Source organism: Gouania willdenowi, chromosome 6, assembly GCF_900634775.1.
Source record: "Gouania willdenowi chromosome 6, fGouWil2.1, whole genome shotgun sequence".
Lineage (NCBI taxonomy): Eukaryota > Metazoa > Chordata > Actinopteri > Blenniiformes > Gobiesocidae > Gouania > Gouania willdenowi.
In genome coordinates, this window is record NC_041049.1 from 1,375,163 (window position 1) to 1,402,117 (window position 26,955).

The 26,955-nt window shown below is 41.4% G+C and overlaps 1 protein-coding gene across 1 annotated transcript in view; it reads left to right on the forward strand.

Moving 5' to 3' along the window:
* Nucleotides 1-2,454: 2,454 nt before the first annotated feature.
* The window catches only part of srgap1b (SLIT-ROBO Rho GTPase activating protein 1b), a 32,082-nt gene continuing 7,581 nt past the window's right edge, over nucleotides 2,455-26,955 (forward strand). The window contains exons 1-17 of the mRNA XM_028449089.1: nucleotides 2,455-2,786; nucleotides 14,379-14,574; nucleotides 14,862-14,916; nucleotides 14,986-15,093; nucleotides 15,488-15,550; nucleotides 15,999-16,184; nucleotides 16,329-16,457; nucleotides 16,537-16,758; nucleotides 17,149-17,250; nucleotides 17,696-17,893; nucleotides 18,218-18,302; nucleotides 18,379-18,406; nucleotides 18,506-18,539; nucleotides 19,062-19,122; nucleotides 20,583-20,660; nucleotides 22,683-22,817; nucleotides 23,345-23,450. Of these exons, the coding sequence (XP_028304890.1) occupies nucleotides 2,720-2,786; nucleotides 14,379-14,574; nucleotides 14,862-14,916; nucleotides 14,986-15,093; nucleotides 15,488-15,550; nucleotides 15,999-16,184; nucleotides 16,329-16,457; nucleotides 16,537-16,758; nucleotides 17,149-17,250; nucleotides 17,696-17,893; nucleotides 18,218-18,302; nucleotides 18,379-18,406; nucleotides 18,506-18,539; nucleotides 19,062-19,122; nucleotides 20,583-20,660; nucleotides 22,683-22,817; nucleotides 23,345-23,450 (1,853 nt within the window). The 5' untranslated portion in view covers nucleotides 2,455-2,719. The remainder of the gene's footprint in view (nucleotides 2,787-14,378; nucleotides 14,575-14,861; nucleotides 14,917-14,985; nucleotides 15,094-15,487; nucleotides 15,551-15,998; nucleotides 16,185-16,328; nucleotides 16,458-16,536; nucleotides 16,759-17,148; nucleotides 17,251-17,695; nucleotides 17,894-18,217; nucleotides 18,303-18,378; nucleotides 18,407-18,505; nucleotides 18,540-19,061; nucleotides 19,123-20,582; nucleotides 20,661-22,682; nucleotides 22,818-23,344; nucleotides 23,451-26,955) is intronic.

Sequence of the window (26,955 nt, forward strand, 5' to 3'; positions counted from 1 at the left end):
CTCTAAATGACGTTTCAAACCAACTTCAGTGATAATCATGTGATCCTTCTGCAGTTCCTTCAGAGACCACTGGAGGGCAGCCTCACTAAAACCTGTTGACTTTCATTAAAGTGGAGGTTTATTGTGTTAATGTCTTTAATTCATTTGAAGTTAATCTAACTATTAAAAAATTGTAAGATAGAGAAAAAATGATTATATTTCAATCATTTGAAAAATTGAACATGAACAGATTTTAAAAATATGTTAAAGGACGGTATGTTTTTTCAGGAACATTGTACCTTTCTATAGCATACTTTAATAAATATGCTACCCACATGTTTTTGGAAAATGCCGCAAATATTTTTTTTAAAAAAACTTAAAAGAAATGTCCCTTTGTAGCACACGGCTCATGACGCCTCGTTTTCGCCTCTGCCTCTTTAAGAAACTCCAAGCTTGTCTGACACGCCCATGAACACGCCCCCTTCAGTACTCTCACACACGCATGAATGTGGTTTACTTCTGTTTTTCTGTGTGTTGTATTTGGATATTTTCTACATTTTTACATTGCTACAATACATTAGAATGATTATCAAAGAGAGGAATGCTAACATACAGTTGAGATCTCTGTCACTGACACACACACACACACACACACACATGCTGATGCTGCTGGCGCTATAGTCCAGAATAGGAATCACATTATGTCTGTGTACTTATTAATCCACTAATAATAATCTCTAGTTTTAAAGCAGTCCTCTGAAAATACAGCAGCTACGATGAACAGAGTAAACCGATCTACACACAGTTATCTATCAGCTGTTTGCTGTGACTGCAGCTGATTGGATGGAGCTGGAAGTGGGGGAGGGGTACGAGTTTTATTTACTTTTTTATTTTAATGCGAACATTAATGAGTACAGACAACATAAACCATGAGTTTCTTACAAAAATATTTAAAATAAGTAAATAAAAAGCTAAATCTGTGGAGGCGGGTGCAGTGGGCTGAACTAAGGAAGAGAACATAGGAGGGGGAGGGGCTCGGCTGTGGAGCGGTAGGCGGTGACGAAAGGTCTGAGGTGTCTCTAGGAGGTGGGGGCGTTCCTAGGAGGACCTAAAACGGATGCCGTCAGTTTTTAAATATTACTCAAACATACATGAACCGATGCAACACTCCAGGCATGTGTTTATGAGGAAATGACACAGTAACATGATATCAATCTTGAAAAAGTCAGTTTTACATAATACTGCATTTTATTTATTTGTTTATTTGTATTTGAGAGAGTGAAATTATAGAAAAGATAGTGTTATAATTTAAGAAAGAAAATTTTAAAATTGAAAAAATAAAAATCAATTAGTAATTTTTTATTAATTACTGGACATTTACGGCCCTAATTTATCTTAAAAAAAGAAAAGAATAATTACTTAATTTTCCAAATGATATATCTTATGTTCAATTTTAGCCTTTTATTATATTTGTCAATTGAAAACTGGTAAATACATTGTTATCGTATGAGCTATTTTTTTTCTGTCCTGGAACTCCTCCTAGATCAGGGGTCTGCAACCTGCGGCTCTGGAGCCTCATGTGGCTCTTTGACTCTTTAGCAATGGCTCCTATAGTTTTTTAAAAAAATATTGAAATAAATAGTTATTTTTTACAGAGGCTATTAATGATTAATGACAAATAAAATCAAGATATAACAGTTTGTTAAGCTAAAATAAATCACGTTGTACAATGACTCAGCACTTTCCTACTTCACCTCCTACAACATCTACAGACCATCAACTTTCCTCCACCTGTGACTAACCTTAAGTTTTAGAAACTAAACCAACAAAAACACTATTTCTGGAAGAAAATACAGATTTTAATTGTGTGGGAACAGATTCATTTAACCACCAATGTACAGGTTAAATATGTATGTTTTCCTTTCAATGTGTGACCTTGACCTTCACTCAGCGTCATATAAAAGGTCAAGGTCAGTCTTCAATTACCAAATACATTTCGCCTTGAGAATACAGGTCTTGCCTAGTTATTTAGTCAGAAACACTTAATCATCATAATCTAAGATATGAAGTATTTTTCAGTGAAATAATGCAGAAAACAATGACAATCTTTCATTTTCTCTCTTGTTCCTGAATAAGAATCAAAATGATTATTTATTTGTGTAAACTAATTATTTTTAATCCACATTATTCACTCTTTCCTCCTTCGGCTTCATTCAGTTTTTTTTAGTTTAAATCCAACATATGAGTTTTATGTTTATTTAAAAACTGATTTTCTCTTAAAGCAGAGAAACAAACAGTGATTTATTGTAATTTAACCTTTCTAACTTAGCGCTTCTAACGCAGCCTCTGATTGGTTGGATTCTGCAGTGATTTTTATCACGTGATGGAGCTTCACCTCAGTTCTCCTCCTGCTCTCTGATTGGCTAGCCGGACTGCTTCTCTCCCTCTAGCCCCACCCACCGCGCGGACACACCTTTTCCCGACACCTCCGACCGGTGCGCGTTCACCCGGTGGGCGTGTGCGTGTGCGCGCTCCTGCAAAAGCGGTACGTTTTTTTGCGCGCTTCTGCAGAACTGGTGCGTGTGCACAGCGGTGGAAGGAGCGCGCGCGTCCACGATCATATGTGCACCGGACACATGTAACGGGTTCGAGCGCCGCCGCAGCGGGAGGAACGAAGGACAGGATCTCTTCCTCTTCCTCTTCCTCTTCCTCTTCCTCTTCCTCTTCCTTTTCCTCCGCCATGTCAAACTCCAACAGGAACAAGAAGGACAAAGAAATCCTCGCGGAGTATGAGAGTCAGGTGAAAGGTAGGACACACACACACACACACACACACACACACACAATCCTCTGCTCACAGACAGGTGTGTGTGTGTGCGTGTGTGTGTGTGTGTGTGTGTGTGTGTGTGTGTGTGTGTGTGTGTGTGTGTGTGTGTGTTCATCCTGAGTGCTACATGGCGCCTGAGGCAGGGTGATGGTGATGATGGTGATGATGATGAAGGTTTTTGCTGCGGAGCATCGTCACCTTCATCATCATCATCATCTGTTGGTATTCCATTGAGACTGCTGCAATGTGCACGTGCGCGTGCGTGTGTGTGCGTGAGAGAGAGTGAGGTTGCCATGACCGCGGGACAGCTCTCCTCATCCTCCCGTCACCATGGCAACCACCACCATCCCCGCGACGGTCACGCTGAGTGACCTTTAAAAGGAGAACAATCCACAGATGTGATGATGATGATGATGATGGAGCAGGTGTTCTTCATCACGTGTTCATCAAACATCACGTTACACCTGTGTGTGTGTGTGTGTGTGTGTGTGTGTGTGTGTGTGTGTGAAAGAACTAAAGTTGTCGGTTATTTCAGGATAAAGTTGTTAAATGTTCTGTAATCTGATTGGACGATGCTAAAGGTTAAACACAGTAATAACATAGTTCATTATTAATGAGGTGTTATTAGGAGCCCGTTTGGTAAATAATCATATAAACAACTGTTGTCAGTGATTGTATCTAATCTGAGGGTCACATGATCAATGTTCATGTCAGCATTAGAATAGCGACCAATCAGAGCATTTACAGAAAAATACAGTTTGTGTGTTTTTTGCTTGTTTTGAGGTTCTCGAGTCAAATTGTGTATTTTTACACAAATACACAATTCGTGTATTTGTGTAAAATACACAAATACAGTGTTTTCTGGAGTCGTTTCTGAGTATTTCTCTATCATTTTGTAAATTGTTCTGTTATGTTTGTTTATTTGCCTTGTTTTTTCTGTTTGGGACAGTGTAGGAGACATTTCTGTGTATTTTGGTTCTTGTTTTGTACATTGTTCTGTTATTTTTGTGTCATTTTGTCATCATTTTGTGTGTTTTTGCTGTATTGTGTATTTAGTGCAGCAAATTACTAAAAAAAATCCTTCACTTTGGTATAAAAGCATGAAATTTGGCACAGATACTCTCTAAGGGCCACTGTTTTGGAAAAAGGCATTGGCCACTCAAAAATTCAATATGGCAGCAAAAGGGAGCGACTGTGATACTGTTTTCTCCCATTGACCAAGGTTACCCCTGGTGGAGGAAAACACCAAACTTCCGCAGCCTCCTGCGGGCGCAATTTGGCCTCTAGCCGAAAACAAACAACATATTCAGACTCAGGGGAATAAAACGCGTAATTTTTTTGCACCGTGATTGAGTGTTTCGCCTCTAGTGGGCGCAGTTCTGACTGTACTCGGGAGGGATGCACACATCCAGACTCAGGAGGACCAGACCTTTCCACTGACACCTTGTTATTGGTATAATTAATCTGTGGCACTAATTTATGATATTTTGTACGTTGAGCATGTCCATGTCTGACCTCTGCTGATTCTGCTCCTCTAAAAGTCCTTAAACTTTCAACTAATTAAAAAAAAAAATCTTTGTAGGAATTTGGTGAGATAATTTGTGAGAAAGCTTTAGGAAAATTGAAAGTTCTTTACAACTGGTGTAGTTTGGTTGAATTTTAGTCTTGAAGGAACTGAACTACACGTTGGTTCTCACACAGTTTCCTCCTGTTTTCCTCTGTTAAAGATCTATAAAGAATAGTTCCTGTAATGCCACACATGAACATGCTGCTGCTGTTTAATTGGAAGATAAAAACATCTTTCAGGGTTCTGACAGTCTGTGCAGCGATTGTGTCATTTTCCTTTCAAACGTTGTCATGGCAACAGCATTTTCTCAAAGTAGAATCTGTTACAGTTGTTTCATCTTCAACTTCACATCATGAAGAGTCCAACATGTTTGGTGACCAGCGTCAGTTAGCATTTACTAGTTTCTGTAGTAATGGTGAAGGACCAGGAAGTAAATGAGAACAGTCCCACACGTTTGGTTAGCTTAGCATGTAACAAACAGTCCTACACATTTGGTTAGCTTAGCATGTAACAAACAGTCCTACACATTTGGTTAGCTTAGCATGTAACAAACAGTCCTACACGTTTGGTTAGCTTAGCATGTAACAAACAGTCCTACACGTTTGGTTAGCTTAGCATGTAACAAATAGTCCTACACGTTTGGTTAGCTTAGCATGTAACAAACAGTCCTACACGTTTGGTTAGTTTAGCATGTAACAAACAGTCCTACACGTTTGGTTAGCTTAGCATGTAACAAACAGTCCTACACGTTTGGTTAGCTTAGCATGTAACAAACAGTCCTACACGTTTGGTTAGCTTAGCATGTAACAAACAGTCCTACACGTTTGGTTAGCTTAGCATGTAACAAACAGTTCTACACGTTTGGTTAGCTTAGCATGCAACAAACAGTCCTACACGTTTGGTTAGCTTAGCCTGTAACAAACAGTTCTACACGTTTGGTTAGCTTAGCATGTAACAAACAGTCCTACACGTTTGGTTAGCTTAGCATGTAACAAACAGTCCTACACGTTTGGTTAGCTTAGCATGTAACAAACAGTCCCACACGTTTGGTTAGCTTAGCATGTAACAAACAGTCCCACACGTTTGGTTAGCTTAGCATGTAACAAACAGTGCCACGTGTGGTAAGCTTAGCGCGTAGGAACCAGTCCCACATGCTTAGTTAGCTTAGCATGTAGCAAACGGTCCTATATGTTAGGGTTAGCTTTAGGGATTCACCGAAATGAAAATTTGAGGCCGAAGCCGAATAAAATATAAACTCTTGGCTGAATACCGAATATTGAATGCGGTTGTTAAGTTTTTCACTATTTTTTTTAATAGTGCATAAATAGCCTAGAATAAATTTTTAGACATTTTTTTTTTTTTTATTGAAAGTAAATGTTTATTGAATATTCCGACATTTTTTTTTAAATATTCCAGTCGTAGCACGTAGCAAACAGTCCCACATGTTAAATGTTTGGTTAGCTTAGCATGTAGAAAACTGTTGCATATGTTTGGTTAGCTTAGCACATAGCAAACAGTCCAACGTTACACGTTTGGTTATCTTAGCACGTAGCGAACAGTCCCAAATGTTCGGGTTAGTTTAACATGTAGCAAACAGTCCCATGTGTTTGGCTATTTTGGCATGTAACGACAGTCCCACGTGTTTGGTTAGCTTAGCACGTAGCGAACAGTCCCATATGTCTCGTTAGCTTGAGGCGGGCATTTGCTGTGCAATTTTTGGCTCATTCTGAGCTGATTTTTGACTTGTGCGTTTATTTTTGGACTTGGGCCAAGTCTCTGCTAAATCGTAACCATCAATCAATCAATCTTTTATTTGTATAGCGCCAAATCATAACCAATGGTATCTCAAGACACTTTACAGTAGAGCAGTCTTAAGGACGGACTCTTCATTTTATGGATACACACATATGCATATATACGTATATACACATACATATGTATCCCACACCCAACATGTATACTACACCATGGTGTAGTATACATGGTGTAGTATATATACTGTAGTATACATGGTGTAGTATATGTACTGTAGTATACATGGTGTAGTATATATACTGTAGTATACATGGTGTAGTATATTGACTGTAGTATACACGGTGTAGTATATATACTGTAGTATGTATGGTGTAGTATACATGGTGTAGTATTCATGGTGTAGTATATATACTGTAGTATATATGGTGTAGTATATATACTGTACTATAGATGGTGTAGTATACATGGTGTAGTATAGATGGTGTATATATACTGTAGTATAGATGGTGTAGTATACATGGTGTAGTATATATTTTTATTTTTTTTAATTTATTCAGTTTATTTCCGACATGGTTACATTCACTTTTTTTTTTTTACATTTTTTTTTTTTTTTTTTGTACATGCCGAAAAAGGAGACGAGAGAAGCAGTTTGCTTATCTGGGTCCCGTCCCCTGTTTTACCATCGCAAATTTACATGGGTTTACATGTCTCTCTGGTCAAACATTCTTGAGTTCTTCTGAACAGTCCTTTCTTGTGTATTCTCATCTGTAGTCAGTGTTGTCTTGTTTTTATTCCTCCTCCTCTCTATCGTTGTTCGTGTTGGCCTTGTTCCCTGCCAGACGTTGTTAGGATTCCTCCAGTTTAAGAATAGTTCCTCTTTCCAAGGTGTTTGGAAGGTTTTTCCCTTTTCATCCATAATGTCACCACTCGGGAATGTCTCTTTTGGACACACAAGTTTGCAGCTTGTTTTGTCTCTACATCAAGGTTAATCCAGCTGTTGTTAGTTCTATTGGCAGTGTTGTATTTTCCACTGTTAGATTTAACTTGTATAAACACATTATTATATCTTAGTTCATAAGCAAGGTAGTAATTTCATTGTACAGGAAAACGTGTTTCTAACTGCACATATGACATTAAACACTTTGAATTTATATTTAATGTAATCCTTAATCACCCCACCACCTAGCAATTGAAATGAATAAATGACAGACCTTTTTTACTCTTGGTTTCCACATTTAATTCAGTCTCCGTAAAATAATCACAGTCTGAGTTTTGTTTCCAGTGTTTATATAGATCTGGGTCCATATCCATGATTACCATCAGTAATGTTGTTGTTTAGGTGGATCCTTCGTATTTTCCCAAGTCTTCCATCGTTTTGATGAGGAATGGTTTTCCGTTCTCTTCTCCCAGTGGTGTGATGTAAATCCTGCAGTTTCTTGTCCACGTCCTCACAATTTTTCCTCCTTTTTTTATTTGGCGTGCCTTCCATGCAATGCTTGCATTTTGTTTCGTCAGGTTTTCATTGATGTACACCTTCGTTCCCTTCAGTTTATTTCCTTGCTTCAGTAGTTCTCCTTTGAATTTCATATTCGTGAAGGTTATTTTTACAGCTCTGTTATCATTTCTCTTTGGCAGGAGATGGCAGGAGTTGATGTTGTCAGGGTTGAGGACAATGTTCTTCGACTCCAGGTAGTCAATGACCTGTTGTTCAATCGATTTTGTTTCTTCGTCACTCGCGTAACTCCTGGGTTTTATCTTTAGGCCTGTGATGATGACATCTTTCTCTCTTTCCTTTTGTTCCAGCTGTTCAACCCTGGCGTTCAACAATTTTATCTCTTCAGCATTTCTTTCATTCTTTTCTTTCAGTACCTTTGCTTCGCTTTGTAGGTTTTCCAGTGAGTTTTCCAGCGTCTTTTCCAACGACTTTATCTCGGCAGATAGGTTTCGTAGACCCTCGCGTATCATCTCCTTGACCTCTTCCAAACCCGAATTGGGTTCTGAAGGGCCTCCCTGCGGTTTTTTCACCATTTTCCTTCAGTCTTGGGCCCAATTTTTCAGGCTGTTGAGCTGTAGCCAGCTGTAGCCAAGGTCGTATTATCGAAGCGAATGAAAACACGTCTGCTCTCTCCAAAGACCAGAGACAAAATAAATATACTGTTGTATAGATGGTGTAGTATACATGGTGTAGTATATATACTGTAGTATACATGGTGTAGTATAGATGGTGTAGTATAGATGGTGTAGTATATATACTGTAGTATAGATGGTGTAGTATACATGGTGTAGTATATATACTGTTGTATAGATGGTGTAGTATACATGGTGTAGTATATATAATGTAGTATACATGGTGTAATATACATGGTGTAGTATAGATGGTGTAGTGTACATGGTGTAGTATACATGGTGTAGTATATATAGACTCTTAGATTCTTAAAATTACCAGCCAACCACATTTTCCACCAGCCAATTTTTTTCCCAGCAAAAATAAACTACATTATGAGCCACAGAATAGATTTAGGCGCTCATGTTTTTTTAAATAGTTTTTATTTTAGTTGATTGCAGAAATACATTAAAATGGTAAAAACATAAACATTTAATTTAAAAACAACATTGTAGCAATGCCTAAAAGGTGTAATATGGAACTTTGGGTGTGTCAGAGAAGTGAACCTTTTATAAAGTATATTTTCATAACTTAATAAACAAACTTAACTCAACGGGATCCCTGGAACACTGTTTGAAGTTAGAAAGAATAGAAACAATCAGTATTAAGAATGACATGTACTGTAGAGAAAACATGTTTTACTAACTCAATGGTGGAATACCAGCCACTCCCGACCTGATATCCATTTAGTAATAAAACTCCTCAATTTCTTCTTCTTTTCAGATCCTCTTTCATCTTCATTTTCCAGAGTCAGCAGCAGCCTTCCATTTTTTGCAGTTCAGGTTTTTCAACACCCGATAAATATTTTCACATTTAATTGTTTTTTCCTAATTTCATTTCAGCTTCATATTGTACTACTCATACTAACTTACTACTCATACTAATGTACTACTCATACTAATGTACTACTCATACTAACTTACTACTCATACTAATGTACTACTCATACTAACTTACTACTCATACTAACTTACTACTCATACTAATGTACTACTCATACTAATGTACTACTCATACTAACCTACTACTCTTACTAACATACTACTCATACTAACTTACTACTCATACTAACGTATTACTCATCCTAACATACTACTCATCCTAACATACTACTCATACTAATGTACTACTCGTACTAACGTACTACTCATACTAACGTACTACTCATACTAACGTACTACTCTTACTAACATACTACTCATACTGACGTACTACTCTTACTAACATACTACTCATACTAATGTACTACTCGTCCTAACATACTACTCATACTAACGTATTACTCATCCTAACATACTACTCATACTAATGTACTACCCGTACTAACGTACTACTCATACTAATGTACTACTCATACTAACGTACTACTCATACTAACGTATTACTCATACTAACCTACTACTCTTACTAACATACTACTCATACTGAAGTACTACTCTTACTAACATACTACTCATACTAATGTACTACTCATACTAACTTACTACTCATAATAACGTATTACTCATCCTAACATACTACTCATACTAACGTACTACCCGTACTAACGTACTACTCATGCTAACGTACTACTCATACTAACGTATTACTCATACTAACGTACTACTCATACTAACGTATTACTCATACTAACGTACTACTCATACTAACGTACTACTCTTACTAACATACTACTCATACTGACGTACTACTCTTACTAACATACTACTCATACTAACGTACTACTCTTACTAACATACTACTCATACTGACGTACTACTCTTACTAACATACTACTCATACTAACGTACTACTCTTACTAACATACTACTCATACTGACGTACTACTCTTACTAACATACTACTCATACTTATGGACTACTCATCCTAACGTACTACTCATACTAACGTATTACTCATACTAACCTACTACTCTTACTAACATACTACTCATACGTATGTACTACTCATCCTAACGTACTACTCATACTCACATACTAACATACTTCTCATACTAACGTACTTCTCATACTAACATACTTATTTTAACATAATAACATACTACTCATCCTAACGTACTAACGTACTACTCATACTCACATACTTCTCTTACTAACATACTTCTCATACTAACATTCTTATTTTAACATAATAACATACTACTCATCCTAACGTACTAACGTACTACTCATTCTCACATACTACTGTACTTCTCATACTTATTTTAACATAATAACATACTACTCATCCTAACGTACTAACGTACTACTCATACTCACATACTACTGTACTTCTCATACTAACATACTCATATTAACATAATAACGTACAACTCATACTAAAGGCTCAAACATACTCGTGCGTACATCGGTGCAGCAGACTCCACCAGGCCAATTAAATGTAAAGCTCAGATTTTACGACTGCATGGACTAGTCCTCACACCTGGTGTCACACCAAACCCTGCTGAGCATGTATCAACCTGCATTAAATGTAAAAGTGTCCGGTACAGAGAAGAGCTAAGGATTGTGGGAAAAGTAGGATTTCGAGTATGTGAGCTCTGAGGAAAAGATTGAGTATGCAAGAAAAACCTTGATGTATACTATATGGGCACATTTTTTAAGTATGCACGGTGGGCACACTAGTCAAACTCATCCGTCCCATGATGCATTGGGAGCTGAATGTAAAATGGTCCTGGGACCAGCATCAAGCTAAAAATCATACACCCACTTTTCAAAATAAAAGCATCTCTTCTTGTCTTTGATTCATTTTTTAACTCCTTTGTAAATTGGACTCTTATTTTGAAGTTAACAGGAAGTTTAGTCAGTAGACCAATGGAAAATGTGTGAATGAAATGTGCCTACGTGAGTTTTATGGATCAAATGAGCACATGTTGATATCCTACTTGGTCACTTTCTCATTTCAAATGTTTTCAGAACTTTCAAAGTAAAGGTGGAGAATCAACAGAGATATTTAGCCTCAATGTGAACAAGGTTTTTAATGCTGGAGGTTCCAAATGCATCTTGGGAAACTTGGAAGTATACTTCAGTGGGAACGCTCATCATCCAAATCATACTATAGCATATAGTAAACAGTATATACTATAGTATATACTAGACAGTATATGCTATAGTATATACTAGACAGTATATAATATAGCATATAGTAGACAGTTTATACTATAGTATATACTAGACAGTATATGCTATAGTATATACTAGACAGTATATGCTATAGTATATACTAGACAGTATATAATATAGCATATAGTAGACAGTTTATACTATAGTATATACTAGACAGTATATGCTATAGTATATACTAGACAGTATATGCTATAGTATATACTAGACAGTATATAATATAGCATATAGTAGACAGTTTATACTATAGTATATACTAGACAGTATATGCTATAGTATATACTAGACATTATATAATATAGCACATAGTACACAGTTTATACTATAGTATATACTAGACAGTATATACTAAACAATATATACTCATTGAGTTTGTTGTCGATAATACTTTAGTGGGACATTTACAACACAGCCTATCTGACAGGGTGAATGAGTAGATGAATGTGTTGCAGATACCACAACACACCTTCAGATCATATAATTCTCTAATATGTTTCTGCAAAGCTTCTCTTCTGTTCTCCTCTTCCTCGTCTTCACCTCCTCACTCATCTGTGACCTCTGAAGGACGGCGTATGTGTGTGTAGCTCCGCCCCCTCTCAGCCTGTAACTATGTGCTCTCTCAGTCTGCCTCTCAGCCTGGCTCCTGATTGGCTGCTGCAGGAAGAGCTGCAGAGTGCTGACTGTGGAGAAGTGAGGAGAGCAGCAGAGAACACACACACACACTTACGGTGTGCGTGTGCACGTGAACACATGAATGCATCAGAGGGTGAACAAACGAATGAGTATCAATGTGAAACTTCCTCTTTCTATCGTTTATTTAACGATGTGAGGAGGAGGAGGAAAGACAGACTGTAGCACTACAGTAACACCACAGACCAGCAGCTGGGTCACTGAGTCACTGAAACACCACATGGATGTCCATCTGTGAGAAAGTCAGTGCTGTGGGGAAAATAAGAACAGCAGATGAAGTTAAGGAAAGACGGACATGGATAGATAAGGAAGAAGAAGATCAAAGGAACAAACAGTTGATAGGAAATTCAATTCAATTCAACTTTATTTATATAGCGCAAATTACAACAATGTCCATAGTGAGAAAGAAAGAACCCAACAAGATCCACATGAACAAGCGTTTAGTGACAGTGGGAAGAAAAATCTCTGTTAGAACCAGGTTCAGAGGTGGAGAACATCTATGGAATCAGAACAGTATCATAATGAATGAACTCTTACAGGGTTTTTCACGAATGCACATGCTTTGTTTCACAGTTGTATTTCAGATTCACAAATGCACACGATCTGTTTCACAAATATATATTTTATGCAAACTTATAATATAAATACTGAAATGCACACGCTCTACTTCACAATTATTATTTTGAGGCACACATGTAATATAAATACACAGATAATGCAAATAGCTGAATGTGCATTTACAAACTGCTTCTGTGTGTGAAACCTCTGTGTATTTGTGAGAGAAATGTGGGTGTGGTGAATTTTGAGACTGCACTGACGTTGTGGGTCAATGAACGTCACCATTGGCTGATAAAAGTGATTGACAGATTCATCAGCCAATCAGGTGTGTTTGCTTTCAGCCAATCATATGGCTTCTTACATTTTCTCCACACTCTTGTTTGAACACTACGTATACGCACACATATCAGTAGCATTGGTTTAAAAGTGTGGAGTAAATGTAAGAAACGTCATTCTGACCGACTGAGTGCTTGGATCCTGCCCGAGTTCCTGAGTTTGTGTTCCGAGGTCAAGGGCTGTTTTATTGCTCTTTTCCGATTCGTTCTGTCGGATTTATCCAAGTTCCGAGTGCAATTAAATGCAGAATAAAGCTGGGACAGTTAGGACCAGCTCCAGCTTTGACCAATCACATTCATCTGTTTGTGGTTCCTCCTCCTGATGTTCAGACTACAGATGACATCATCATTTCTGTGTTTGTGCTGTTGTGTTGCACTCCTTAAGTAGTGAGGGTCATTAGGGAGGCGGAGCTCACCTCTCCACACTAACACTGACAGGACAAATTGGGAACTCATGACCATCAGAAATCTAATGAACAGAAGTGACAAACTCATCCCTTTAAATTTGGGCGTGACCACTTTGGAGATTTCAGCCAATCAGCGTTGGTTCGTTTGTTAGACATGTTGAGTTTCCTTTAGGATCATCTACAGACACAGGTCAGTTATTTTATTACCAACGCTAACGCTGAACATTCTGTTCAAGTTTTTGTGAATGTTGTCATCAGTGTTTAATAAATGAATTATTTAATGAACATTTACTGCAAACATCATTTTTATCTTCAGGGAAACTTGGCTTCAGTTTTACTGATTATTAGCAGTGTGTGTGTGTGCGTGTGTGCGTGCGCGTGCGCGCAGCAGAGCTCTCATGGTCACCTTCCTCATCACATGGTTTGCAGTCAGTGTGTGGTTGCCAGGGCAACAGATTGTGAAGTAGATGCAGTCCACGGTGTGTGTGTGTGTGTGTGTTTTAATAGAAACAGTGTGAGCAGTGAAGCGTGGTGCTCAGTGTTTCTGTGCTGATTGGATGACAATTCAAACTCTGTGTGTGTGCGTGCGTGTGTGTGTGTGAGTGCACGTGTGTGTGCGTGTGTGTGTGTCCAAGGTGACCTGTCAGTAAAAAATGAGCAGTGTGATTACACAGGAAGTGTTTCAGATCATCTCTGCTGTGTTCCAGTCAAAGTGGTCATGGTGTTGTTTGGTGACTGCTCTCTGTCCGTCCTGCTGGTTTAAATGTTTTTCAACCTGTGGCTCAGGATCCTTTTAAAAACACACACATGTTGTGATGTTGTTTGTGTCTCTCACACAGTCAGTGTGTCGTGTTCCTGCTGCTTTTTGCTCACATCAGTGCAGGACGTTTTTTATACTTTTCTTTCACTCTGAGAGGAAAGCTTTCATTCATCTCAGTGTCCGTTGCTCACCCTGCTGCTGCTGGTTGTTTTTCCAGATGTTCGCACTCAGCTGGGTGAGCAGCAGCGATGTTTGGAGCAGCAGACAGAGATGCGGGTTCAGCTGCTCCAGGACCTCCAGGACTTCTTCAGGAAGAAGGCTGAAATCGAGACCGAGTACTCACGAAACCTGGAGAAGCTGGCAGAGAGGTTCATGGCCAAGACCAGGAGCACCAAAGACCACCAGCAGTACAAGTAGGACCCCATATTAACAGAGCGCTGCTCTTGTGGCTGCTCCCCAGTAGTCCCGTACCTGTCCCCCATGTGATATGTTATTGTCTTTCATGTTTCTTGGTCTGGATGTAACTGAAACTGAAAAATAAAGTTCTTTGAATTTGGTTGTGCCACGACACCTTTAAGATTCAGAATTGAATGGATTTAAAAATGATCTGAGGCTTTATAAGCTTGTGAACTTCTAAGAAGGTCTCGTAGAAACAAAAAGAACTCAAAGAAACAAAGATGTCTGACCTTATGTCTTCCAGGAAAGACCAGAACCTTCTGTCTCCAGTGAACTGCTGGTACCTGCTGCTCAACCAGGTGAGTGTGTGTCCTCACACAGAACCAGGGAACGTTGCAGGTTCTCACGAGTGAAGTGTGTTTGTGCAGGTGAGGCGTGAGAGTAAAGACCACGCCACGCTGAGCGACCTCTACCTGAACAACGTCATCACACGCCTCACACATATCAGTGATGACTCAGCACGGCTGCTGAAGAGGGTGAGACGCTTTGACCAGGTTGTGTGTCTGTGTTCGGTCTGTGTGTGTGTGTGTGTATGTGTGTATCTATGGTCTGTCTGGTTGTCATGGTTACGTCACCTACAAAAGCTGTCATTTCATGTCTGCGAGAAGAAAAGAAGAGGCGAAGATTAATAATGGAGGGCGGCTAAAGTCAGCAACGAGTGTGTGTGTGTGTGTGTGTATCAGGCTGCAGAGATCATCCATTCACTGTAGACTTGAATTTATAAGAAAATATAAAGGTTTCTGTCAAGCTGTTTGGGTCAAATATGACCTTTTTTTATTATTTGACAGCATTATATGATCTTAAACCTGTTAGTTTTTGTTCTTTAATGATTACATTTCTCATTGTGACACTTCTGTTTGTGACTTTCAGAGTAAAGAAATCATCTTTCAGCTTCAGGAAGATCTTATGAAGCTTCTCAACGAGCTTTACACCGTAAGTCATTAAATAAACTAATCTTTACACCGTAAGTCATTAAATAAACTAATCTTTACACCGTAAGTCATTAAATAAACTAATCTTTACACCGTAAGTCATTAAATAAACTAATCTTTACACCGTAAGTCATTAAATAAACTAATCTTTACACCGTAAGTCATTAAATAAACTAATCTTTACACCGTAAGTCATTAAATAAACTAATCTTTACACCGTAAGTCATTAAATAAACTAATCTTTACACCGTAAGTCATTAAATAAACTAATCTTTACACCGTAAGTCATTAAATAAACTAATCTTTACACCGTAAGTCAGTAAATAAACTAATCTTTACACCGTAAGTCATTAAATAAACTAATCTTTACACCGTAAGTCATTAAATAAACTAATCTTTACACAGTAGGTCACTAAATAAACCAAACTTCACACCTGTCTGTTCCTCAGGTGATGAAGACGTACCACATGTACCACGTGGAGACCATCAGTGCGGAGTCCAAACTGCGAGAGGCAGAGCGTCAGGAGGGCCGCGTGAAGGGCGTGTCGGGGGCGGAGCCGGTGTTTGGTCTGAGAATCGAAGAGCGACACCAGAGACGTAACGCGGCGCGCAAGATGGAGAAGATGAAGGAGAAGGTGAGAGACGTGTTTAAAGCGTGTCTGGTGGTAATGGTAATGTGGGCATGTCTGATTCTAACATGGGCGTGTCTGATTCGAACGTGGGCGTGTCTGATGCTAACGTGGGCGTGTGTGATGCTAACGTGGGCGTGTCTGTGTCAGAGGAAGGCTAAATACTCTGAGAACAAGCTGAAGACTCTGAAGGCGAGGAACGAGTACTTACTGACCTTGGAAGCCACCAACGCCTCCATCTTTAAATACTACATCCACGACCTTCCCGACATTATCGACGTGAGTCTACCTTTATGTTTCTACATTAAGGAGCAGATCTATTTTTAATAGGTCTGTGACTCCGCCCCCTCTCTCCCAGTGCTGTGACCTAGGGTACCACTCCAGTCTGAGTCGGGCTCTGAGGACCTACCTGTCAGCTGAGCTGAGCCTGGAGACGTCCCGTCGGTCGGGGCTGGAGGTCCTGGAGGGGGCCGTGGAGGGTCTGGACCCGGCCCGGGACCGACAGCGCTTGCTGGGACTCTACCCTACAACCTTCTGCCCCCCACAGCGCTTCAGCTTCCAGGCTCACATGGGTGACTCGGTCAGTGCACACACACGAGGAGTTTACAATTTTCCCAAATTAATTTGAAAAAATATATTTCTTAATATAATGTATAAAATATAATAATTATATACAAATATTTTAGGTGCCATAAAAACAGTGTACAAATTATATATGAATTAATTTGTTGTTCTTTTAAAAAATACAAGTAGTGTAAGTGTAGTATAAGTTTTCAGCAAAATGGTCCCAAACTATTTAGACTTTAGGTTGGTTTTTCTTCTGTTGACTAATTCTGGCAAAAGTGTCAAACTCCTCCTATGATCAGCAGGAGCACAATCACCTGAAACATGGATTCCTTTTGATGTTATTGATTCTTCTCTCATTCTTTGTTGTTGTTGGTTCTTCTTCTTCCCGTTGTTGTTGCTGCAGGTGGACCACATTGCCTCCCAGCCTCAGCTTCAGGCTGAGCTCACACTACGTCTCACTCAGTTACAAACTCGTCTGGCGTCGCTGAAGATCGAGAACGAGGAGGTGAAGGACTTTAAACTTGATTCAATCCATCCATCCATTTTCAGACCCACTTATTCCTGTTTGTCAGGGTTGCGGGGGTCTGCCGTTGCCAATCTCCGGCTCTCATTGGGCGCTGGGTACACCCTGGACAGGGCACCAGTCCATCACAGGGCAACACAAACAGACAACCACTCACTCTCATTCACTACTACAGGCAAATTAGAGACGCCAATCAACCTAACAGTCATGTTTTTGGATTGTGGGAGGAAGTCGGAGTAGCTGGAGGAAACCCACGCAGCACGGGGAGAACATGCAAACTCCACACAGAAAGGACCCAGGTGTCCACCCCAGAGTCATCTCTCTGTCAGCAGATCATATTCAATGTTTAAAAACAAGCGCCTTCTCCGTTCGTTCCTGTGAAACCATGATTTTAAATCCATGGTCTGCTGCCTTGTCCGTCCTGCAGGTGAAGAAGACGTGGGGGGCCACGCTGACCACGCTGCAGGACATGACGGTGCTGGACGACTTCGACGTGTCCCAAAGCTTCACACACAGTCCGTCCTCAGAGTCGGTGAAGTCCAGCGTGTCGGACGGATACCTGAACAAACCCAGCCTGGCCAAGAGACGGGCCAACCAGCAGGAGACGGAGCTCTTCTACTTCAACGTGAGAAACCAGAAAAACGTTCACGTCGTCCTGATCAAGTCGACTAGTCCTAAACTGGTACCAGCAGAGTGCAAAGAAAGGCTAATGCTAACTAACACACATAACTCACCCAAAATAACTTTTAATCCAACCCATAACAAAAGCAGTTAGCTTAGCACGTCGCTGCGCTGGCTGAGCTGGGTTAAAGTGTAAATGGGCGGGGCTACGTTATCAGCTCCACTTATCGGTTCAGAATGCGTTGATTCTTCTCTGGATTCTTTGTGTATTTTTGATGATGTTTTGTGTTTTCATCAGAAAAAGCTCAGTTTTCTCTTTCATCTGCAGAAGTTTCGTGAGTACCTGGAGGGAAGTAACCTGATCTCCAAACTACAGGCCAAGCACGACGTGCTGAAGAAGGGCTTAGCAGAAGGTGGGTGTGGCCTCCTATGTTGCGATGATGAAGAGTTTGATGCAGACGTCTCACTGACTCTGTTGTTTCTTTACAGGATATAAAGCTGAGCTGTTGACCACCAGGTATCAATCAATCAACTTGATTTAGCCTCTCACTCACTGTCAGTCGGATGATATCTGTAGCAGGAAGTGACACGTTAACTTTTGTCTCTGTCTTCACAGCCGTGGAAGGAAGAACTCACACAGCAAACATCAGGTAAAGTTTCTCATAATCACCTCCTTATTATTATTAGACAGACATGATGAGTGTTTATTAATCAGGGATCAAAGAAAACTTTTACATCTCTACTGTGATATCAGTGAATTAATCACAATAATTAACAATTAATTACATTAGATCATAATTTACATTAAAAAACCATAAATTACATTACATTCATTTAAATTAATTAACATTACATTACAATAGATCACAAAATCATATAATCAAATACAAATCGAATCACAATTATTTGATAAAAAATCAATATCAAATCAAAATAGAATTCAAAACGCGTCATATTCAGATTTGATTCCAGAATTAAAACCATTCATTCATTAAATAAATATATGTGAATTTTCGATGATGACGGTGAAAAGTGTCACAGCTCAGCTAACGGCGGCAACGCTAACGTGACCTCGCCGTTACAGCATTAAATCCCTGCCTGGATCCTTTATTGTTCTTAATGCTGATTGGTTGGATTGTGTTACATTATTATTACATTGTTTGTGTTTCCAGGATTCAACTCGAGCCATTCCTTTACTCGTAGAAAGCTGCATTCGCTACATCAACCTGCACGGTGAGTCACCGCTTCAATTCATTCATTCATTATCAGCTGCTTTTAGGCTCAGATTGGTCATCATGTTATTCTGTGACCAGTGTCTGACACATGAAGTGCTCAAACCAGTTGGGGTTAGAGTTTGACTGGTGATCATGTTATATTGAGACTGATTATGTTGTAAAATGTGAACCAATTATTAAAACCCTACAACTCCCAAAAGACAAAGGGGGCATGGCCCTGCCAAGTTTAAAAGATCCGCCCAGATAAGACCACTAATAAACCTCTGCAATACAACTTGAGATGGAAGGAAACAGAACTCTCAATAACAGAGTAAAAACCAATACAGGCACTACTAGCAAATCAGGATTTAGCAAAAGCTATAGACAATATACAAAACCCCTGGATAAAATGTCAGTTGAAAATCTGGAGGGCCAACAGGGAGGAATACAATCTACAGGAACATTTCAAACTAATACATAAATAAAATAAAAGAACAACCTAAGAATGTTTGACCAGAGAGACAAGCTTTGATGTAAATTTTCTGTGTTCAAAACAGGGGGCGGGACTTAGATAAGCAAACTGCTTCTCTCGTCTCCTTTTTTGTCATGTACAAAAAAAAAAAAAAAAAAACTTCTGTGAATGCAACTATGTCGGAAATAAACTGAATAAATAAATAATACGCTGGTTCACTTATGATCCAGATTTTTATGCCTAATCAGTCAGACTCCAGATTCCAAAAATGTATAGCTCTAGGAAATACAACCCTGTATTCAGTTACTGATAACAATCTTTTAATGAGCTTCCACACCTTGAATAATTGTCAAACATTATTCTTTGGAAAGGTGGACTTCCAATCAGGGCACTTCAGCACGTATCTATTTAATGTTCTTATATTAGCGCTAAAAAGACCATAACCCGACACTGGCTGCATCCTGACTCCCCCACAGTTGAAGAGTGAGAAAACATAGTCAATGGTTTTTATATCATAGAATAAATCACATTCTCTCTCAGATTACAAACAGAAAGGTTTACCCAGCTTTGGTCAGATTGGAAGTAAGAAATTTTGAGTAGAAATTTGTAAATCATTTGTTGCTGAATTGTCTCTGTATCTATTTATATATTACATGTGTACATTCCTCAGTTTTAAATAGTTATTAAAGTAAAAGACTCAAAAATTGGAAAAAACAAGGGAAAGTGGTGTGTGTAAACATGACTGTTAATGTATAAAATGTCCTCGAACCTTTCATGAATGAAGAATTTTTAAAAAATGTCAACCAATTGTTCACATTAATGAAAACGCTGAGTGACAGCATCAAAGAGTCACCAGGTATAATGATGACCAGTCACACTGATACACCGACAGCTGAAGTGTTTTTTCCTCCTCAGAGCTTCCTGTTGTTTTCCTCCATCTACTAAAAACAACAACAGGAAGTTGTGTCACTAACTAAACCACTACCTACTTGTTCTTTACACCTCAGGTCTTCAGCATCAGGGAATATTCCGTGTTTCAGGGTCTCAGGTGGAGGTCAACGACATCAAGAACTCCTTTGAGAGAGGTGAGAGGGTTAACCGTTAACTAACCAACCCACAACGGGTTAGTTCAATGGTTCTCAACCTTTTCAGGCCACGACCACCAAAATAAAGGTCCCAGAGAGTGGGGGAATAAAGGGGAGAGATTTTTGGGGTCCATCCATAAAGTTAGTAAAATGATGGTCCATTGTTCTATGAATCTGTGATAACCACATTTATTTATTCATCTGAATAATATCCACTGTTATCCAGGAACATTTATTATTATTATAGTCATCTTAAAGATGGAAATCCTGGTTTTAATCACTAATAAAATGGTTTAAAGTGACCAAAAATGGTGGAAAAGGAGGTGAAATGAGATTTTAAAAACCACAGAAATTGGTTAAAAGTTGTAAATTAGAGTGAATAAAAACAGACAGAAAAAGTGGTAAAGAGGGTTCAAAGAGTCAATATTGGCACAATTAGTTTAAACTGGTAAATAATGGACATGACAAATGGTGAATCAATCAATCAATCTTTATTTGTCATTGCACATGTTACAAAGCAACAAAATTTTGTTTCAGTTTTCAAGAAACATGAAAAGACAATCATATGTAGCACCTGCACACCACTCGATATGAAGGCCTTCTTGAGAATGGAGGGGTGCTAGGGTTCAGTTAAATTTGTAAAGATACTAAGTGTATCACTCCACCAATATACACAACTAATTCGCTATATAATCCTAATCAATAACGCTGAGATCCAGAGATGAAATATGTTTAAACAACATTATATGAACTATATTTTAAGATGGATGAATAACAGTATACAACGACACACACAATGGAATCCAACACGTGTCAAATCAACTCTAGCAATGGTGGTGGGCCCACACCACACACGCACACACATACACATACACACACACACACAGTCACGTGTAATAGTTAAAACGAACGACTTCCTCTGTCTTACTCACAACTCGATGCAATTATTGTTTCCAGCTGGTAGGTCTTTCAAAACATTGGGTGCGTTGAAAACACAGGGCAACGGCGGTTCCCAAACACAGTAGCCGACACGTGGCTCCCCGTTAACCAGCAGTGGCCTCCTCCTCGTCCGCGCCTCTCTCACACCTGGTCCTACACGGTACGACCCGTCCTCCGCTCTCCACGCTGAAGTCTGTCGAACTCGTCAAAACTCCTGCAAGCCTTCACTCCGTCCCTACGTCTGTGTTTCTTCGGTCAGCATCCGGGTTTCTCCCCACACCTCACTCTCCTCTCTGTCCTTCCCGCGCGAGTGCGCGCTGACGTCTACTTCCGCATTTTTCGATTGCCATTGGAAATAAACCCAGGATTATAAAAGAAAGAAAAAAAAAACAAACATAATACACATTGGCTTCAATAGTATTATTTCAAATATATATTATGCACCAATAATGTAAACTGTTAAATAAAATATTATCAAAAACATTTACATCACTAAATAATGACATAACAATAGTAATGACACCAACTATAATAGTAAATAAACATTTACTTACTCCAGCCCGGTGCCTGATAAACATTTAATAGATCTTGTAATTATTTTACTCACAGGCTACACATATATAATGTGGGAGGACAGTAGCAGGAAAACTGTGGGTTGCAACAAGGGCAGCACCTCATATTTAGATGAAAACAGGAGGAAAGAAAGGGAAGAGGGGAAAAGGCAGATCATAAACTGAGTTGATTGTGGAGCACAGTGTAAAACTTAACCTGAGTGTGGTTAAATTGGCAAAAATAAGCATAAAATATGGTTAAAAGAGGTTAAAAGTGACAATAATGGGTCAACATGTGACATTGGAAAAAATGTGCAGTTAAAGCATTGAAATGTGATGTAGAAGTGTCAGAAATGAGAGTAATGTAGCAAAAATACCTATAAAAAGGAGCAAAAATATGGCAAGAAAAAGTGATGAAAATAGGTTAAAATATGATGGGTTTGGTGTAGTTGCATAAAAAATTGTTGAAAAAATATTCTTAGTTGGTTGAGAACCCCTGGGTTAGTTAACATGGATTATCTGTGTGGTTCAGGTAATGACCCACTGATCGATGAGGAGAGCAACCATGACATCAACTCTGTGGCTGGGGTGTTGAAACTCTACTTCAGAGGATTAGAGAACCCTCTGTTCCCCAGGGACCGCTTCAACGACCTGCTGTCCTGTGTCCGTGAGTCAATGTCTGATCTAAGATAGATCCTAGCATGAGAAGCATGTGATACTGTCTGTGTGAGATGATGATGATGGTGTCAGACTGTCAAATCTGGCTCAGTGTGACTCTTCACACATGGAAGGGAACATTTGTGTGGTGTCCATCTGCTGTTTATGCTCCGCCCACTCATCCTCTGCAGCTTCTCACATGCTGTTTAGATCCACCCCCTCACCCTCTGCAGCCTCTCATGTGTCTGTTTAGCTCCGCCCCCTCACTCTCTGCAGCTTCTCACGTTCCGTTTAGCTACGCCCACTCACCTTCTGCAGCCTCTCATGTGTTTGTTTAGCTCCGCCCACTCACCCTCTGCAGCTTCTCATGTGTTTAGCTGCAGCCTCTCTTGTGTCTGTTTAGCTCCGCCCCTTGCCATCTGCAGCCTCTCATGTGTCTGTTTAGCTCCGCCCACTCACCCTCTGCAGCCTCTCATGTGTCTGTTTAGCTCCGCCCCCTTACCCTCTGCAGCTTATCACCTGTCTGTGCTCCTGCAGGGATAGAAAACCTATACGAGCGTGCCCAGTGCGTCCGTAAGATCCTGATGGGCGTGTCCAGGCCGACGCTGGTGGTGATGAGATACCTGTTTGCCTTCCTCAACCAGTGAGTGGCGCTTTAGCCCCGCCCGCCAAACAGCAGGAGAGCCACGAGTCGATCACTAATAACTTTACCCCCTTATATACTGAATTCATTATGTTAATATAGAGCAAACTAGTCAGTACTCAATGGCAGGAGAATAGCAAACAACGCGTCTCAGTACGCTACATGAGCGAATTCAGAAAATCTATCAGGATCAGCTTTATTGGCCAGGTACAGTTTAGAGCAATACGAGGAATTTGACTTGGTAGTTGCAGCGAAAGAATGCACATCAACACACCGGAGCAGCCATTTGCGGCGCCCACATATTTAGGTGAAAAAGGGGATTAACAACAGGAGGAGAGGAGGGGTGAGGGGAAAAAACGGCCAATTTGAAACTGATTTCCCTAAACAGAGAAAGCAGTCGATCCATTTTCCGACCCAAAACAACATTAGCTTAGAATTAGCTTAGCATTAACCTAGCATTAGCAAAGCATTAACATTGCATTAACTTAGCATTACTCAAGCATTAACATCAGCTAGCATTTACTTAACATTGACTAGCATTAGCTTAACATTATCTAGCATTAGCATTAATCTAGTATTACTATTAGCTAACATAAGCCTAGTATTAACATTAACTTAGCATTAGCCTAGCATTAACATAAGCTAAGCATTAACCTGGCATTTGCTAAGCATTAAACTAGCATTATCCTAGTATAAGCTTAGCATTAACATTAGCATTAGTCAAACATTAGCATTCTTATTTATATTAACCTAGCATTAGCATAGCATTAACATTAACCAAACATTAGCATTTTTATTAATATTAACCTAGCATTAGCATGAACCGCCACCTTAACGTGGTGGAGGGGTTTGAGTACCCGAATGATCCTGGGAGCTATGTTGTCGGGGGCTTAATGTCCCTGGTAGGGTCTCCCAAGGCAAACAGGTCCCAGGTGACGGGTCCGACTAAGAGCGGTTCAATAGCCATATATGAAAGATAAAAATCAAAGGCAGTTCACGTCGCCCGGATTGGCGCTACCGGGGCCCCACCTTGGAGCCAGGCCCGGGGTTGGGGCTCGAGTGCGAGCGCCTGGTGGCCGGGGCTTTGCCCACGGGCCCCGGCCGGGCAAAGCCCGAAAGGACGACGTGGGCCCGCCCTCCCGTAGGCCCACCACCCGCAGGAGGGATCATATGAGGCCGGTGCAGTGTGGATCGGGCACTCGTCCAGGGCGGGGGCCTTGGCGATCTGATCCCCGGCTACAGAAGCTAGCGTTAGGGACGTGGAATGTCACCTCTCTGGCGGGAAAGGAGCCTGAGCTTGTGTGCGAGGTGGAGAAGTTCGGACTAGATATAGTCGGTCTCACCTCGACACATAACAAGGGCTCTGGAACCAGCCTTCTCGACAGGGGTTGGACTCTCTTCTACTCTGGAGTCGCCAATGGTGAGAGGCGCCGGGCTATACTTCTTGCTATACTTCTTGCCCCCCGACTTAGTGCCTGTACGTTGGAGTTTACCCCGGTAGACGAGAGGGTAGCCTCCCTCCGCCTTCGGGTGGGGGGACGGATCATGACTGTTGTTTGTGCCTATGGGCCAAACAGCAGCTCGGAGTATCCATCCTTCTTGGATTCCTTAGAGGGAGTACTGGAGAGTGCTCCTTCTGGGGATTCCCTCGTTCTGCTGGGGGACTTCAACGCTCACGTTGGCAGCGACAGTGAGACCTGGAGGGGCGTGATTGGGAGGAACGGCCCCCCTGATCGGAACGTGAGCGGTGTTTTGTTGTTGGACTTCTGTGCTCGCCACAGATTGTCCATAACAAACACCATGTTCAAGCATAAGGGTGTCAATATGTGCACTTGGCACCAGGACACCCTAGGCCGCAGTTCGATGATCGACTTCGTAGTCGTGTCATCGGACTTGCGGCCGCATGTCTTGGACACTGATCACCACCTGGTGGTGAGTTGGCTCCGATGGCGGGGGAGGATGCCGGTTAGACCTGGCAGACCCAAACGTATAGTGAGGGTCTGCTGGGAACGCCTGGCAGAGTCTCCCGTCAGAAGGAGCTTCAACTCCCACCTCCGGGAAAACTTCAACCATGTCTCGGAGGAGGCGGGGGACATTGAGTCCGAGTGGGCCATGTTCCGTGCCTCTGTTGCTGAGGCGGCTGATCGGTGCTGTGGCCGCAAGGTAGTCGGTGCCTGTCGTGGCAGCAATACCCGAACCCGTTGGTGGACACCGGGGGTGAGGGATGCCGTCAAGCTGAAGAAGGAGTCCTACCGGGCGTTTTTGGCCTGTGGGACTCCGGAGGCAGCAGACAGGTACCAACAGGCCAAGCGGAGTGCAGCCACGGCGGTCGCCGAGGCAAAAGCCCGGACATGGGAGGAGTTTGGTGAGGCCATGGAGAACGACTTCCGGACGGCTTCGAAGAGATTCTGGACCACTATCCGGCGTCTCAGGAGGGGGAAGCAGTGCACCGTCAACACTATGTATGGTGCGGATGGTGCGCTGCTGACCTCGACTCGAGACGTTGTGGATCGGTGGGGGGAATACTTCGAAGACCTCCTCAATCCCACCGACACGCCTTCCAATCAGGAAGCAGGGCCCAGGGACCCGAGAGTGGGCTCTCCTATCTCTGGGGCTGAGGTTGCCGAGGTGGTTAAAAAGCTCCTCGGTGGCAGGGCTCCGGGGGTGGATGAGATCCGCCCGGAGTTCCTCAAGGCCCTGGATGTTGTGGGGCTGTCATGGCTGACACGACTCTGCAACATCGCGTGGACATCGGGGGCAGTGCCTCTGGATTGGCAGACCGGGGTGGTGGTCCCCCTTTTTAAGAAGGGGGACCGGAGGGTGTGTTCCAATTATAGAGGGATCACACTCTTCAGCCTCCCCGGTAAGGTCTATTCAGGGGTACTGGAGAGGAGGGTCCGCCGGATAGTTGAACCTTGGATTCAGGAGGAGCAATGTGGTTTTCGTCCTGGCCGTGGAACTGTGGACCAGCTCTACACCCTCAGCAGGGTCCTTGAGGGGTCATGGGAATTTGCCCAACCAGTCCACATGTGTTTTGTGGACCTGGAAAAGGCATTTGACCGTGTCCCTCTGGGATTCCTGTGGGGGGTCCTCCGGGAGTATGGGGTATCGAACCTCCTGATAGGAGCTGTTCGTTCCCTGTATGACCGGAGTCAGAGTCTGGTCCGCATTGCCGGCAGTAAGTCGAAATCGTTTCCGGTGAGGGTTGGACTCCGCCAGGGCTGCCCTTTGTCACCGATTCTGTTCATAACTTTTATGGACAGAATTTCTAGGCGCAGTCAGGTCGTTGAGGGGGTCCGGTTTGGGGGCCTCAGTATTGCATCACTGCTTTTTGCAGATGATGTGGTCCTGTTGGCTCCAACATACCGTGACCTTCAACTCTCACTGGATCGGTTCGCAGCCGAGTGTTAAGCGGCCGGAATGAGAATCAGCACCTCCAAATCCGAGTCCATGGTTCTCGACCGGAAAAAGGTGGAGTGCCTTCTCCGGGTTGGAGATGAGGTTC